Source organism: Benincasa hispida, chromosome 12 (assembly GCF_027475165.1).
Source record: "Benincasa hispida cultivar pf3 chromosome 12, pf3_genome.v1.1, whole genome shotgun sequence".
Lineage (NCBI taxonomy): Eukaryota > Viridiplantae > Streptophyta > Magnoliopsida > Cucurbitales > Cucurbitaceae > Benincasa > Benincasa hispida.
This window is the reverse complement of record NC_143489.1, coordinates 69,828,306-69,840,060: the sequence shown is the minus strand read 5'-3', so window position 1 is coordinate 69,840,060 and position 11,755 is coordinate 69,828,306. Positions and strand designations below refer to the sequence as shown.

The window sequence follows — 11,755 nt, the reverse complement described above, 5'->3', positions numbered from 1 at the left end:
TTTTTAACTAATATTTTAAAAGACCAAGCTATATTTTTAAAACTAAAAAGAAGAGTAGTTTTTAAAACTCATATTTGTTTTGAAAATTTGAGTAAGAACCTAAATATAAATTGAAAAATTGAGAAAAAACCAAACAAAAAATTTAAAAATTAATTACAAAAAAACAAAAAAGTCATTATAAAATGGGTATGAGAAATTAAATTGGCAAATTGACCTATAATCCAATCACAAAGCTTCATTTAGTAAGGTGGGGCCCAAAAAGAGGAGACCTATAAATACATAATGACCACGCCAAGCTCCATTACGTGGAGAATTATCGGATCGGCCACGTTCGCCCTCCCAACGCCCTTTTATTTTTCTCAGAGCGGCTCGAGTTTCGTACTCAGTAAAACCCGAGTCACGACTCACCCGATTCCTCGTTTCTTCTCCATTTCCCCCCTGAAAATTTGTCGTAAAACCCTCCGTCTCGTAGGGTTCTGATCGATTTCGTATGAATCTGAATCTCCGATTCCAGTTCGTTTTGTGAGATCGTTGTTCGTTTCGAAGAAGGAAGGATGGGACAGGCATTTCGTCGAGCGGCTGGAAGAATCAAACCGGCTTCGAGTATCGATTCCACTGCCTCTTCATTGAAAATGGAGAGTGTCGCCGATCGGAAGCCTCCGCCGCGTGTGGCCGAGAAGGCTCGGGAGAGTGGCGCTCTTGATTTCGGTAATTGTAGTTTGTTTAATCGTTTGCTGTGTTTTGAGAATTGAGACCGAAGGTTCTTGAACAAGGAATTGAATGCAGTTTCGTAGAATTCCTATGAGTTGAAATCATCAGATTTCGATAACGAGCTTTAGTTTTTTTGGATAACTTCCTTTCCTTCTGCTTTCTCTTATTAGCTTTGGTTGTTTTTTCATTTCATGCTGTTATTGATTATCTTCCTTAGATAATGTAGCCGCATTTCTCCATAAGGATTTGAGTTTAGAAGTTCATTTACTATTGATCTGATCATCACTTAAATAACTAACTATTCTCGTTATTGTTTATCGCCTTTTGTCACCGTTTTTCTTCTTTCCTTTCTGTTTGTCGGCTTCCGTCTCTCTGAACAGAAATATCTCCTGGTCACTGTTCATTATTGTCTATCCTTGTAGAAATAGAATTATGGACGAGGTTACTGTTTAATGTGAGCATTTCCTTCTGGTTATCGTTTCACGTGATCTTTTTGATCATAAACTTTGAGTTCAGTTGCTTCTCAGATTATAATTTTTATTTTCTTATTATATTATTTCTGTTAGTTGCATTTATGGAGACAAAAGTTGAGAAGTTCTTTGTTCTCTGCTTCTATTGCGTATGTTTTTTGTTAGCTTCCATTGATTTAGGCTTCCAGTGTCTAAGCATGTAAAGAAAGCATAGAGGCCAAGAAAATGCTCTGGATGCTCTTTTCATTTGAATCTTTCTCCTGTTGAACCAAATGGAGTTCGGTAGAATTCCTATGAGTTCTATATAATTGGATTTCGATGACGAGCTTGAGTTTTTTTGGGGAGGTCAATCTGGAAGGGCAATAAACATTGAATTCATGCGGAAATAAAATTAGGAACAGTTGAACAGTAACTTTCTATAATGCATTTAAATCGTAAAACAATGTCCAAAGTCACTCCAAAATCAGTTCGAAATGTTTTTTCCTGACAGGAATTGATTTCATAGGAGGTAATATAACCCAATGCTAACCGCTTTCAGTTGTTCCTTCAGGTGATGTCTCGGAAAGTAATTCTGGAAACGTGCTTGAAGAACGAGATCCCCAATTTGATGCCATGCTTAGCCAAATGGTGGGTCGAATTAGATCAAAGCCTGGAGGAAAACTTGAGATGGGGGAGGTAAGTTTCCTTAAGAAGCTGCCAAATTACACTTGAAATACAAGACATTGAATATAAATTTTAGACTTTCCAACTGTTGTGCATGATCCGATGCTCATTTTTTATTAATAATCTCTAATGTAGGACTCTGGTGTGATCCTACTGATAAATTCATAAAGATTAATATAGATTGTGAGTAAATAACTCTTAAGTAGTCAATCATTTGCTAACTAGTCAATCTTTATCAACTATAGCAAACGCTATTTAAATTTGTGATTTCGAATGCATGTAGGTGTCTTTAATTGTTAGGAGAAAAAGGTCCAAGCTACACTACAGTGATTAAAATAATAATAATAATATTATTAAACTGAATTTGCCTCCTTACTTTAAAGTCTTGGTGGTAGATCACATCAGAAGTATGGAGATTTATTTATCTTATATATATATATATTGGTAAGTTTTTTCTTTGATTTGGAAGAAAATTTTCTAATCCTCCTTGGTCTAAGAAATTTAGGCAAAGAGATCCCTCTTTTCTTTGACTTTCTGGATATCTTCCCATTTCTTCTTTAATCAAAAGTTTGCCCCTTGTATTTGTGCATCTAACTATAGAATACAAATTGCTGTTCATATGATCATTTAGGAAGTCAAAACTAATATATATTGTATTGACCTTTGAAATGGTGATTGGTGTTTTATTCACCAAGTCATGCTCATATGGGTTAATAACTCAATACCTTTTTTAGAGTGATTCTAAAATGGTTAAAATCACTTAATCGTCTAGATTTTAAAAAAAAGTTCTTCAAAACCAATTTTGATATAATAAAAATTGCTTTCAAAACTATAAATTCAAACATTACATTGATTTTGCATGATTAAGTTTGAGTTTCAAAGTGATTTTGAACATGGAAAAAGTGGTTTTAATTAATTAAAAATCACAAAGAAACATTCCCTTACAGTTTTAAAACGAGTTGTTATGAGATGGTTTAGTGATTTGTGTGATTTTGAGAATGTAACAGGCGTCTGTGGTGGAGAGGTATGACAGACCAATGCCAAAGCTAAGAAATACAGATACAAAATCCAGTAAATATGAGGATCGGCCAGCCCCGCCAGGAACTCTAAACGTAGCACAGATGCGCCATATAATTTTACTGCATGAAGGTAAGGCTGATGATCATGATGGCCCAATGGGACTTCACCAAATTGCTGAGAGGTATAATGTTAGTGTCGCTCAAATACAGACCATTTTCCAGTTTCTGTCTTTGCCTCCAGAGGATAGTCTTAGAGAGAAAAAGAAGGATTCTAAATGACTGGTTTTTATTTATTTATCCCTTTTTACCATTGAATTTGGTTTTTCTGTACTAAATCTTGGATGTCATTTTTAACGTGAAGAGTTTTCAGGAATGGACCCTAGAAAACAAACCAAGGGTCGATTGCTTCTAAGAAGAAAAATAAATAAATAGAGGTTTTAAAAATTTTCTAAATGATCTTATTCGGAGGTCTTTAAACTATTTATTCCTTTTAACTTATAAAGGTGTCTAATAGGAGTCTTTAAATATTCAATTTCATGTACTGTCTTTGAATTTTTAATTTCAGGTCCAATCTATAGGCCTATCCGTATTTTTATTTTAAAAAAAGCTTAGTACATAATATTCAATTAATTTTAAAATTTTAATATATCAAATAACTATACACATAAATATTGAAAGTCTTAAAGATTTGGAGAAATATGAGATGAAAATGAACACTGTTTAGGAACTAAACTTCTTCAAAATTTTGATGAATCTTGCGGTGTTTTTGTCTAATAGATCACTCAACAAGACAATAGATTTGGAAAATGAAAAAAAACTAGTCTTTATTTTTTTAAAATAAGATTATACACACTACTTCCACTAAATTTCTTTATTTGTTATCTTACTAATGATTTTGGTTTAAAAAAACCATGTTACATTTTGAGGGAAAAAAATAAGCTTTCAAGATGTGTTTAGAATTTGGCTACAAATTCAATCTTGTACTTAAAAAGTTGCAAATTATTATAAGAATTGTAGATAAAATAGATTTAACTTTTAAAAATAAAAACTAAAAATTAAATAATATCAAACGATTTTTTTTTAAAAAAAAATAGAAAAATAAAATTTAGGTACACCGTACGTGTTAAGTAGCTCATTTTAATCACTTCAGGGTTTATTTTGTGCTTTTGGCAGGATTTCTCTATCTCAAAAGCACCGTCAACTCTACATAACTCAAAATCTAATGGATGTAAAGGGGGAAAAAAAAAAGCCAGAGCCCTCCCTTTTTCTATTGGGGCATTCAATCTAGAGGAAAGAATCAGGTAGAAAAAAGAAAAACGCATAATAATAATAATGTTAGAATCAAGTCAAAATAGATTCAAGCCAATCGGAGGTGATCTCGTAAGCCACAAATGTGACAGCGCCAGCGGGGGCTGCTTTTACTGTAGAGGGAATTATGCCTTTATAAAGCCCCGCAGTTCCTTCACTTTTCAAAATTCGCCTCAAAGCATCAAACATGTTTCTATAAGCATGTTGTTCAACTCTTGCGCCGTATCTTGGATGCCTTTGTAGCCCTTCTATCTGTCAAATTTGCCCAAAAAAGGAGAATTAAATGCTTTCTATCATTAAAATGGTTCAAGACAACACGTCTAGTCTAAAAGAGTAAAAACGTCTCTCAAACTTTTCACAAGGTTGGGATAAATAATTAAAAACGACTAACCAAATCTTTCTAAAAGTGTGCATTTTAAAAGGAATGTTTGAAGTACACTTGGAATCAATTTTAAATGGTTAAAAAGTACAAAATCGAATATGAAAAATAACTAAATTGAATTAGAACTTTCATTGTTGCGTTTAATTAGAGGACTATACAAAAGATTTAAGAAGTATTTTGAATTTTGAATTTTGTGTTTAATAAGTCCTGATGTTCTTCAATAGGTATCTAAATTTTTAATTTTATGTTTCATATGTTCGACTTATTATATACAAAATTAAGAGATTTATTAGACTATTCAACACAAATCAAAAGTTAATTTAACCAAAGATCTAAAAAGTAAATTTGAATATTTTAAAAGCCTCTGAAAAGCACTTAATCTTGTATTCCCAAAATTTTTATGTTAAATTACGTTGAAACTTCAATATACTCTCAGAAAGCACTCAATTTGCATCCAAAAGAAGCACATGGCCAAAATGATTTTTGAGATTGTCTTTTGAAAACAATGCTTTTAATAAACGCATTTTTTTAAAAGAAACATCAATTAAGTTTCTTAAAAATCATTTAAGTATTTTTTTTAGTGTTCATATATTTCAAACCACCTTATAATTATTTAATTAAACATTCTGAAATATCAAGAAATGCTTTTAATGAACTAAGAACATTTTCAAGCCATTTTTATTTAATCCTTTTTGATAAAAATCGTTTAAAATACATATTAAAAGTGTTTCAAAATATATTTCAAGTGGTTGCTAAACACTTCAATTTTTTTTTCTAAAATTACTTATTTTCTAAATTAAACATTTGAAAAGTTGAACCACACACTCCAAATCAACTTTAGTAGTATCGAAAATGCATTTAAAGCTGTAAATTTAAACCTTAAATTGATTTTGAATGATTAAAGATGCATTCCAGAGTGATCTTAAACATAACAAAAGTGATTTTAAAATCACTCCCAACATGTCCTTATGTTTAATAAGGGTAGCTTCAAATCAAAATTCATCTCAAACTCATTTCTAATATACTCTATAGCCAATTTTACCAGTTATGAATCACCTGAAAACCCCATTACATTAACATAATCTTAATCTAAGGTCATACATGGCTAAAATAACAAACCCCATCCAACAGAGAACAAAGATACGTACCTGAAATCTTTTTTTAACCACATCAAGTGGATGGCAAACAAGTTTTGCGCATGTCCCAGCAGCTAATCCACAAAGAAAAAGTTGAAAACTTGAGAGGCCGTCTTCTGTATTACTTGCTCTATAATTTGGGTAGTGGCGGTGGTTCCAGGACTGCAAAAAGATCATTTCAAGGGAAACTATGAGATAAGAACGGACATAAGCGACCAAAAAGAATGCATATCAAAAAAAGAATGGTATAGTAAACTTGCTGTAGTCCATCGCTTGAATGTGTCGTAGGTGCCGAATTGTAGACCCGCATATGGAACAATCTCGACAAGTGTAGGTGACAATCCAGCGTATAGTCCTCGAAACCCCCGGGTTTGGATTATATCAATAAATGCAGACCTCATGGTTGGATATATCTACAAATTTATTCAAACCTCTTAATATGAATCTTTTACTAAAACTGTCAATGCGGATGCAATGAGCATTTGTTGCTATAGATACATTACTAAATTACTAACTAAATTACTGTCAGTGATTCTATTGGAAATTGTAGATTATTGACATAATAAAATAAAGGTCGAACATGGGTATGGAAGACAATTTTTTGTGTTTTTTGTTTAAACAGACTCCAAGGCTTCTTGGCAAAGAGTCATGCAAATAAATGGATTATAAGAAGCTGATTCCCAAATGAAATTGTTAGTATACATTTGTTGAAACCTATCTTCTTCATCCCCTTTCTCTACAAAAGAATGTAATGTACTTCTAATTATACACAGGGTGGACCGATATATTGATTCTTCAAATTACAAAAAGCATAGAGATCCCCAGTTCAGTTCAATGCTTGAAAGGCCAAGTAATACTCAATTTATCTTTTGAAAAGCATAACTGCTTTCAGAACAAAAAATTAGTTGAATCATGTTCTGATAATTCTTTTTCTTGCATGCACAAGTGAAGCCATTCTTCCCATCAAAATCATGCACATTAGCATTAGTCTTTTTTTTTTAAGTTTGAAACATAATAAGTACCATCAAAGTAACTCAAACAAACCAAAACCTTAAGCAAGGACCTTTGAAATCATACTAAAGGGGCCAATCAAAGTAAGTATCCTAAATACAGTTGGTATCTTCTCACTTCATCTAAAATATGGGTATCCCTTGGGGCCCACATTAGCACTAGTCTTTATAAACACAATCATAGTTCTCAAAAACCGTCGTTCCAATAGTAAAAACAACTTCTAGTTGTGACATCAGATAAAATGAGCCATTTTATTAAATTTGATACCTTAGGTTCACCTTGTGAAGCCAGTATTGTTCGAAGAAGATCAAATGGATACGATCCAATGGTTGCTGCACACCCCGCCAGTGCCCCGCTAATATAAGAAAGATATGGGCTTAACTGTTCGTGGGCCTCTGCATTGAAGAAAACCAGACAAGATCGATAAATAAAAACAGAAACAAGTAAATTCTGATTCCCAATCAGCTTTAGCATCTAATATCTAAAGAAAAGAACCTATGTAACCAAACAAAACATGAACTACCCGGTTTCAGGCAAGAGAAATGAGTATCGTTTATCTCATTTAAAAAAGAGAGATCAGTTTAGAGTATCAAGTGAAATTGGAAAAGGAGAGCTCAAATTTTGCTTGAAACCACTTTGAGAAGAATACATTCAACGAGAAGAAAGAAAACGGAAAAAGTTCTAAAAAACATGAACCTCAGGGATGAAGGGAGAAAGCATTTATTTACTCTTCATTTTTACTTCCATTTTTCCAATTTCACTTGATGCTCTAAAATGATCTATCTTTTTTCAATGAGATAATGATACTCAATTTTCTTGCCTGAAACCGGGTAGTTCATGTTTTTGTTTGGTCACATGGGTTCCTTTCTTTAGATATTAGATGCTAAAGCTAAAAACATGTATCTTCCTCTTTTCCATTTTTTAGTGAAGGAAGACGCAGGGATGGAGGAAGGGAGAAAGCATTTATTTATTCTTCATTTTTATTTTATAACTATGGGTGTCTGGCTACTTTAGGGAAAGGTCAGGTGATGGTTTGATCCTCCAACATTTTTATCCCACAGAACTTGAATGGTATTTTACTAGATGGCCACTATGATTTGAACCTCAAAGATAATTAGTTCATAGTTTATATCTTTGACTGGATCAACTCAGGATGGTTGTGAGAGCACCGAACATCCATATCCACCATTAATTCTATCCCCCTAAAACCTTATCCATATCCATATTCCAATCCGGCAATCCCCCCTCCCCCCCTAATTATTATTTCAACCATCTCTACTATATATGTGTGTGGGGGTGGGGATAGGTAAGTAATACAATCGGGAAGAAATATATGCCTTTGACTAGTTTAAGTATACTTAGGCTGTCTATCTGACGTATATTCTAAATAGTACCTGTCTTGGAAGAACCAGCGGCATATGTTTTCAGTCTATGTAAAACGGTAAATTGTATAGCTGTATATGGCATAACCATGAGCAGAGCAGGAACATTACCACGCCAAAAACCCTGCAATAGATAACTCTGAATTAAAGAAAGAAGAAATACTTTTTCTAAGGATACTATTATCGGAAAAAACAAAATCTGGGAAGTATATGACGCCAGTATATCCAGAAGAAAGTTGAATGGAAGTGGAAACTGTCCAAGTAAACAAAAATATTCCACACTACAATTTCCAGGGTTCGTCAGATTCAATGAAAGGGGAAAAGATAGAAACATTCAGAAATTATATTGGTTACTTTAGCCACTAAATACGTGCACGATGCTAGCTTCTGATGTTAAAAGAACAGAGTTGTAGGTAGCATACAACTGAACAGTAGGATTTGAAGCCTTCAAAGGCAATGAATACAAATTAAAAGCTTTAATCAATCAAGTATGACACAGTGTTAGTGTGATTTAACAAGTAATTAGGTTTCAAGGAAACCAAGAATGAAGTAAGCAGTGGATTAAAAATTTTTGGATCAGAAAGTTCTTGTAGATAAGAGTACAGGTTTGGACGAACCTTTTTCCTCCAGATTTTTAATCAAACTTAAGAGTATTACATGTCTTTAAAAGGTATGCCGGATAAGATTTTGAAAAATCCCTGTTTTGTGTGGATTTTTTTCTGCATTAGCTACCAATCAATCTTTATTTAGCAAACCAATTTTCACCCAATCTCCATACTTGCAATTACTTTGTTCCACAGTTCACTGGTTTCATCAAAGAGTTTTCAAGACCCAGCACATACATCAACTCTCCTCTTCCTTGTTCTCAATCCCTATTCCTCCATTATCAGTTATTAAGGAAACTACTTACTTTTCCTCAAGTGACTCTACCCACAAAAAATTCCTCATATCTTTCCAAATGCAGTACTACTTCCTTGCATTACTGACATAATGTAAATATGCAAACAAGAAAGTGCCAATTGCTATTTTTCCTAAACTATATCTTTTCATGAAGGAGACTGGTAATCAAGCTGATCAACACAACACGTTGATTGGAGAATACATATAACATGATTTTTAAACAAGCATAAACAACAAACCGGTAAGCCTTCCTCTCTGAAAATATCCTTTGTTGCTTGGACCATGCCAGTGTATTTTGACGGTCCAGATAAGCTTCTTTGAACCAAGGCCCATGAAGTTGTTGGCTCCAGTTGAACCTACAAAATAACGTGAACATAAGCATTCATCACAGTGCAAGAGAGCATAACTCTCGTAATATAGCAGGCAATGACACAGGAAATTTTACTCCGTAGCAAGCAGGAATGAGGGTCTACCCCTCGCAGAAGAATGCAAAACAAGAAGAAGAAGAAGAAGCTGTCAATAAATGGAATCTACATTAAAGTACTATTGGTGACAGACGACAGTTATATTTATTGCAAAAACCAACTATCCTGAAGTAAAGAAACTATTCCTTCAATGGAAATTCCATGCGTAAAGAGTTCAGTTGGAACAATCAAAATCTTCATATGCACGCCTCAATCCTGCTGTGTAAGAAAAGGCCACAGAAAGACGCTGAACAGAAGAAGTGAAATGAACAACGTCGAAGAAAGAAAAAAGCATGCTATACATTTTGAGAACAGCAACATATTCAAACTTCCAATTAAAACCATAAAACAACCACAAATTCATACAGCATCCCTATTTCTTCCTCGCAGGGGGAGAAGAAAACCCAAAGTTCAACTTCGTTCTTACAGCCAATAACATGAAACCTAAATTCGCGGCTTAGAACGTATTATTCTTCTCTCTTTAATGCAGCAAATGGAACCAAAATCAACCTGAAACCTGATCTTAATCACGTCGAGAGGAGACGTGACCGTCCTCGATACACAACCAGCAATTGCGCCAGCCGTCGAATCGATCATCGCGCGCTTCCATTGTCCTGGCTCCTCCATCGGCGGAGAAACCATAACCATGCCTCCTCAGGCTCGAACTACAACCTAAAACAAGGACGACCTCAACATCAGGTCCAAACAACAAAGAGCTCAAACTTGATAATCCAACGCACAACAACTCCAAGATCAATGCGATACAGAAACGAACCGGTAACCAGAAACAAAATCGAACCGCCACAGAGATTGAAAACAAGCGAAACGAAACCACGATAAATTAAAGAAGGCTCTTGTGTTAGGGGAAAGGTCAATTTCACAGATCATTCAAACTGGCAAACGATGTCGAATAAAAAAATGATTATACAAATGAAAAGTAGAGAGGAAAGAGACCTGAAAGAGGCGGTTGAAATAGTGGAGAATTGAAGAGCCGCCATTGAAGGAAAGAGAAATGTAGAGAGAGAAAGAGAGAGAGGTCTGTACGTGAGAATTGGGAAAGGAGAAAAAAATGCTAGATTGAAGGAGCGACGGGGAGAGATTTTCATGGAGCAAATTTGAGATTCTGTTAATCTGATTTTTATTTATTTATTTTTAATTCAATTGGCATTTTTTTTTGTTGACTAAATTATAAAGATGCCCTCCAACTCAATAGTTTATACAAAAAATACTCTTAAATTTTCAAAAGTTTTGAACCTTAAATTTAAGAAAAAAAAAAAGTTAAAAAAATACTATTATGTTAATTTTGAATGAAAACTTTTGTTTCAAATATATCATTGAACTACAAAAATGCAAAAAATACAACTTTAGAAAATTAAAAAAATACATTTACCTTTTCTATATGACCAGAAATCATGATACCTCGTTGCAAAAATAATTTTATAATTGCAAAAAGTTTAAAATGCTTGTATCGTTAATATGGTTATCAACAAATTTTCAAAATATACCTTTTTAGTCCCTAAAATTTTAAGAATAGATACATTTAGTCCCTAAGATTTCAAAATGTGTTTTTTTTTTAGTCAAGTTTTTAAAAATAGGTTAAAAAGGTCTCTAGAATAATTTATAATTATTATTATTTTAATAATTATATGGCATTTTAAATTAAAAAAATATATTTTAAAAAAATTATCTCTCATCTCTAAAATTAATTAAAAAAAATAGTTTTCTAATTTTAAATTTTGTAAAATAATTTTTAGAAATTTTAAAATAAAAAAATGCTATAGACACAAAATATGTATTTCGTCGCTATAGTTGCGACGTTGTGAATTTCATCGCTTGATATTTGTAAAAGTTATAATTCTTGTAGTGCACGGCTAAAGTTTTTAAGAGTCACCTAGAGAGTCTAGGTCTAAGGGATATGCATCATCTTGTCTAGGGCAAATGGGAGTGTTATGGGTGCTATGCTTTAGTTTATTGTATTGTGTACTTTACTTTATATTGTACTTTGTAATGTACTCTACTTGCTTTAAGACAAGTAGCAGATTGTTGGATTTAGTGTCCTAAATCTCGTGGATCTCGTAGTTTGTTATTTATAAATACAAATTATTTATTTGATAAGAAGTATTTTATTGGACATTACATTGCATTTACTCCATCTAATAAACTAAGATTCAAGGTTATTTAATGTAGCTTGAATTGTATGTGATAGACATATAAATAGATCGTGTTCAAGTAATAACCTAAAAGGTATAGTATATGGATAAGGTTGGGTGCCTTATCCTGGTAACACGGCATATATGACCCATTTTTGT

At 33.1% G+C, this 11,755-nt stretch overlaps 2 protein-coding genes across 8 annotated transcripts; one reads left to right on the top strand and one right to left on the bottom strand.

Moving 5' to 3' along the window:
• Window positions 1-300: 300 nt before the first annotated feature.
• LOC120068322 (dynein beta chain, ciliary protein) lies at window positions 301-4,467 on the top strand. 2 transcript variants are annotated; one of them, XM_039020047.2, is made up of 4 exons: window positions 304-708; window positions 1,732-1,856; window positions 2,852-3,045; window positions 4,037-4,467. In XM_039020047.2, exons 1-4 carry the CDS (start codon window positions 555-557, stop codon window positions 4,149-4,151), a joined length of 588 nt encoding a protein of 195 aa, XP_038875975.1. In that variant the 5' UTR covers window positions 304-554; the 3' UTR covers window positions 4,152-4,467. The 2 variants fall into 2 exon arrangements, with proteins under 2 accessions (XP_090164375.1, XP_038875975.1); XM_090308249.1 differs by lacking the exon at window positions 4,037-4,467 and having other exon boundaries at window positions 301-708; window positions 2,852-3,316.
• Window positions 3,985-10,571, bottom strand: LOC120068320 (mitochondrial thiamine diphosphate carrier 2-like). 6 transcript variants are annotated; one of them, XM_039020042.2, is made up of 8 exons: window positions 10,401-10,571; window positions 9,957-10,118; window positions 9,222-9,338; window positions 8,095-8,206; window positions 6,968-7,095; window positions 5,950-6,102; window positions 5,702-5,851; window positions 3,985-4,423 (listed from the first exon to the last, which is right to left on the bottom strand). In XM_039020042.2, exons 2-8 carry the CDS (start codon window positions 10,092-10,094, stop codon window positions 4,205-4,207), a joined length of 1,017 nt encoding a protein of 338 aa, XP_038875970.1. In that variant the 5' UTR covers window positions 10,095-10,118; window positions 10,401-10,571; the 3' UTR covers window positions 3,985-4,204. The 6 variants fall into 6 exon arrangements, with proteins under 6 accessions (XP_038875970.1, XP_090164372.1, XP_038875971.1 ...); XM_090308246.1 differs by having other exon boundaries at window positions 9,964-10,118; window positions 10,401-10,563; XM_039020043.2 differs by having other exon boundaries at window positions 10,222-10,550.
• Window positions 10,572-11,755: the final 1,184 nt, after the last annotated feature.

Bases quoted from the DNA above. Each gene is read 5' to 3' on its own strand.
- LOC120068322 (XM_039020047.2), top strand. From the start codon at position 555: ATGGGACAGGCATTTCGTCGAGCGGCTGGAAGAATCAAACCGGCTTCG. The intron at 709-1,731 runs GTAATTGTAGTT...TTGTTCCTTCAG, and splicing joins GAGTGGCGCTCTTGATTTCG to GTGATGTCTCGGAAAGTAAT. The intron at 1,857-2,851 runs GTAAGTTTCCTT...AGAATGTAACAG, and splicing joins GAAAACTTGAGATGGGGGAG to GCGTCTGTGGTGGAGAGGTA.
- LOC120068320 (XM_039020042.2), bottom strand. From the start codon at position 10,094: ATGGTTATGGTTTCTCCGCCGATGGAGGAGCCAGGACAATGGAAGCGC. The intron at 7,096-8,094 runs GTACTATTTAGA...TCTTCAATGCAG, and splicing joins CGCTGGTTCTTCCAAGACAG to AGGCCCACGAACAGTTAAGC. The intron at 4,424-5,701 runs GTACGTATCTTT...CAAATTTGACAG, and splicing joins TGGTTAAAAAAAGATTTCAG to ATAGAAGGGCTACAAAGGCA.